The 3,623-nt window shown below is 27.8% G+C and overlaps 1 protein-coding gene across 1 annotated transcript; it reads right to left on the bottom strand.

Moving 5' to 3' along the window:
• Nucleotides 1–1,083, bottom strand: LOC108339810 (dehydration-responsive element-binding protein 1E-like). The gene has a single exon (XM_017577025.2). It carries the CDS (start codon nucleotides 1,013–1,015, stop codon nucleotides 272–274), a length of 744 nt encoding a protein of 247 aa, XP_017432514.1. The 5' UTR covers nucleotides 1,016–1,083; the 3' UTR covers nucleotides 1–271.
• Between the last annotated feature and the right edge of the window lie 2,540 nt (nucleotides 1,084–3,623).

Here is a 3,623-nt window from a genome sequence, read left to right as displayed (position 1 = left end):
TAATTTGAACAGCAATACAAATACCATAATTTCAACTAAAATCAATAAAAAAGAATCAATTATAAACAAGAATTTATACAAGGAAACGATACACTTAAACTGAATATTCTAGGCGATAAAAAGTCAGAGTTTTACACTTGATCATTCCCGGTAGCTGCCTGCATCGCCTAGTTCCTGCTAGAATTTGGTCATCATGTACAAGAACTAAAAACGAAAGGAAAACAAACAAAACTACACACTACATACAGCAAAACGCATAATTGCATGCGCATCAGAAGGAGAAGCTCCACAAAGAAATTTCAACATCATCCTCAAGAGATGTCCAGTCCCTAACATATGTTAAAAAAGAAGGAGATCTCAGAGGCTCATCCGCCAAGTTCTGAAGCCACTCATGCATGTCTTCAAATCCTAATGTAACTGGTACTGTTATCTCATCCAAATCACCAAACTCCCGCAGCACTTTGCTACTATTGCCATCTTCATCAGTGCAGGCACCACAGCTGCTAACTTCGCAGTCAACCACGGGATTCACATTCTCGTTTTCTAATTGCTCGAGGCAACTGTCTTCCGCAGCAATCGCCACAACAGCCTCCGCCGCCACTCGCCGTATCTCCTTCGCATTTGTAGACGCCGGCAAGGGCAGCCGCCACGCCGAGTCGGCGAAGTTGAGACAAGCGGACTTTCCTCGGAGGGCGAGCGCGGCAACGTCGTGCGCGCGTGCGGCCATCTCAGGGGTTGGGTACGTTCCGAGCCAAATCCTTGTGGATTTGTCATTGGGGACACGAACCTCGCAGACCCACTTGTTGTTCTTCCTCTGTCGCACCCCCCGGTACACGGGGTGCCGTGTCTCCTTAAAGATTCGGCGCCCCGCACGTCTCTTGGGGCGCGCCGACGCTAATGCATGTAGTTCATCGTCGGAGTGAAGGGCGTTGGGAGAGGAGCTTGTTTCCGGGGAGGAGCAAAAGTAGTAACCGTTGTTGGAGTGGGGTAATGATTGTTTGGAATTAACGTTCATTTGTGGAAAAATGTTTGCAATGGATTGGTTGGGTTTAGTGGTGGTTGAGTTGTGAAATTGACTGACTGAAAAATGAGAGGATGTTAGTGAACTATGTTATCAGTGGTGTTGAATATAAGTAACTTTTTGAGGTTTGGGAAGTCAGGAAATTGACGCACGTGGCTACGATGTAGACACGGACACGGGTTTTTTTGCCAGTTGCTCTTTCCGCTTGGTAACGTTCGCAACATTGTCATTATCTGTTGCTACCTGCGAAAGTTAACACTTTGACTGGTTGTACCATCTTAAAAGCTGCAGTGACCAATGACCAGATTCAGATAATACAATCAACACCAATGGTTTGAACCATTTGGCTGTTTGGCGAACCAGAGTACAATACGTGTTTCCAATTTTACACTTACAGTACCCGTTTCCACACAGTAAAACAATAAAACATGATATTTTGTATACCTCTCAATTTGACATAGTTCTTATTAGGGTTGACGAAATAAAATTGAACTATATTACTAAAATATATATTAAATTAAAAATTAATTTGTTTAAACTGAACTGAGTTATAAAACAAATTAAACAAACTGAACTACTGTTTTTTATTTTATCAAACTGGACTGAACTGAACTATACTAAATTAAACTAAACTACAATATAAATTAATTTGAATTACTAACTATACTAATTTTAAACTGAATTATACTAATTTTAAACTGAATTGTACTAGTTTTAAAATTGAATTGTATTAGTTTTTAAACTGAATAGTATAACAATACATGTTCTTTTTAATTGAAAATTATTTTAATATTTATTTTATTTTATTCATAAGTGTCTTATAAATTAACTTTTTTATTATTTGATATTATTATTTTTTATTTTATTTATATTTATTTTATTATTATATGTGTATGGAAATTATTTTACAATTTATTTATTTATTTTATTTTATGTTATTTTTTATTTTTTTATTTATATTTATTTCGTCATAAATATTATTTTACTTTTATATTTATTTTTTTAATTTTTTATTTATATTTTTTTGTTTTATATGTGTATATAATTATTTTATCTTTTTATCTACTTATTTTATTTTAAAATAATTTTTTATTTATATTTATTTTGTTCCCTCGTAAAATTGTTTTATTAATCAATTATTTATTATTTATATTTTATTATGTAAAAATTAAACTAATATTTATTAATTATTATAATATAATAAAAGATGATACTAGAAAAATTACTTTTAATAAACGTTTGTTAATTTTTTTGTCATTTGATATTTCTATAATATTAATTATTTTTGTTACATTACTATTTTTTTTTATGATATTTCATTATATATTCATTTAATAAAATTTAACGTTAAAAAATATATTTTAGTTTTAGTATGTAAAATATTATCATTTAAAAATAATAATATTGATATTTATTTTAAAGTAAGTTGATTTTTAAAATAAATAGTTATTTTAGTGTGTGCGCTTACACACATTTTAATATCATTAAAAGTTTTTTTAACATATTTTTACATATTTAATAATATGTTAAAGAATATAATATATTTAAAGTATTATTTTTTTTATATAGTTCTTTTTTATGATTTATGTTACTTAATCATTTAATAAAATAAAATTTAAAAAATATATTTTACTTTTATTACTTAAAATAATATTATTTAAAAAGTAATATATGTTTATTGATAAAAAAATATAAAAATTTGTGATAAAAAAATTTTGTCTTAAAAAATTCATTATTAATTTTTTATTTGAACGATTTCTTTTATTAATATTTTATTATTAAATAATGTTTTCTTAATAAGACGGAGCAATTGAACGGGAACTAGAGAAGAGAAAAGAGTAGATACAGTTCTCACAGTTAACTGAACTAAAACTATTATAAATTCAGTTTTTAAAAACTAAACCATAAAATAGTATACTGAACTTTTAGTAATATAGTATAGTTAACTATAGTACAGTATAGATCAGTTATTTTTGTCCAACCCTAGTTCTTATGGCTCATTTACATGGGTCAGAGTTAAAAACACCCATGAGGTTAAAAAAGTTTACAATATAAAAAGTTTCATCGAATCAAAATACCAACAAAAGAAGAATTATGTACTTATAAAACGAAAAATCTATTTAAAAAATGAAAATTTAAAAATTATTTAAAATAGTATCTGCATACATGAAAATTATTTTAATATTTTTTTGCTATGTCTTCTACTAATCATTAACAATATACACTTATGTTAATATTTTAAAAATCATTTGAATATATTTTAAAACATATTTGATCAGTGTTCATAAATATATTTTGAAAATACAACACCAACTAAATTCAACAAAAAAAATCTAAATTCGAAAACTATTTAATCAATCTAAGTTCTGACTTAATATGAACAAAATCATGCTAAACTTAAGTTCAATTAGATGGTAAACGCCCGCGCGCGTGCACACACACGTGTGTATATATATATATATATATATATATATATATATATATATATATATATATATATATATATATATATATATATATATATATATATATATATATATATATATATATCATGTTGTATAAACAGTTATATGTTAACTAAGCAATGAATTTAAATGTTATG

Source organism: Vigna angularis, chromosome 1, assembly GCF_016808095.1.
Source record: "Vigna angularis cultivar LongXiaoDou No.4 chromosome 1, ASM1680809v1, whole genome shotgun sequence".
In the NCBI taxonomy this organism is placed as follows: Eukaryota; Viridiplantae; Streptophyta; class Magnoliopsida; order Fabales; family Fabaceae; genus Vigna; species Vigna angularis.
The sequence above is the reverse complement of the archived record's forward strand: the minus strand, read 5'-3'. Positions and strand labels throughout refer to the sequence as shown.

Coding starts and splice junctions, on each gene's coding strand:
- LOC108339810 (XM_017577025.2), bottom strand. CDS start 1,015: ATGAACGTTAATTCCAAACAATCATTACCCCACTCCAACAACGGTTAC.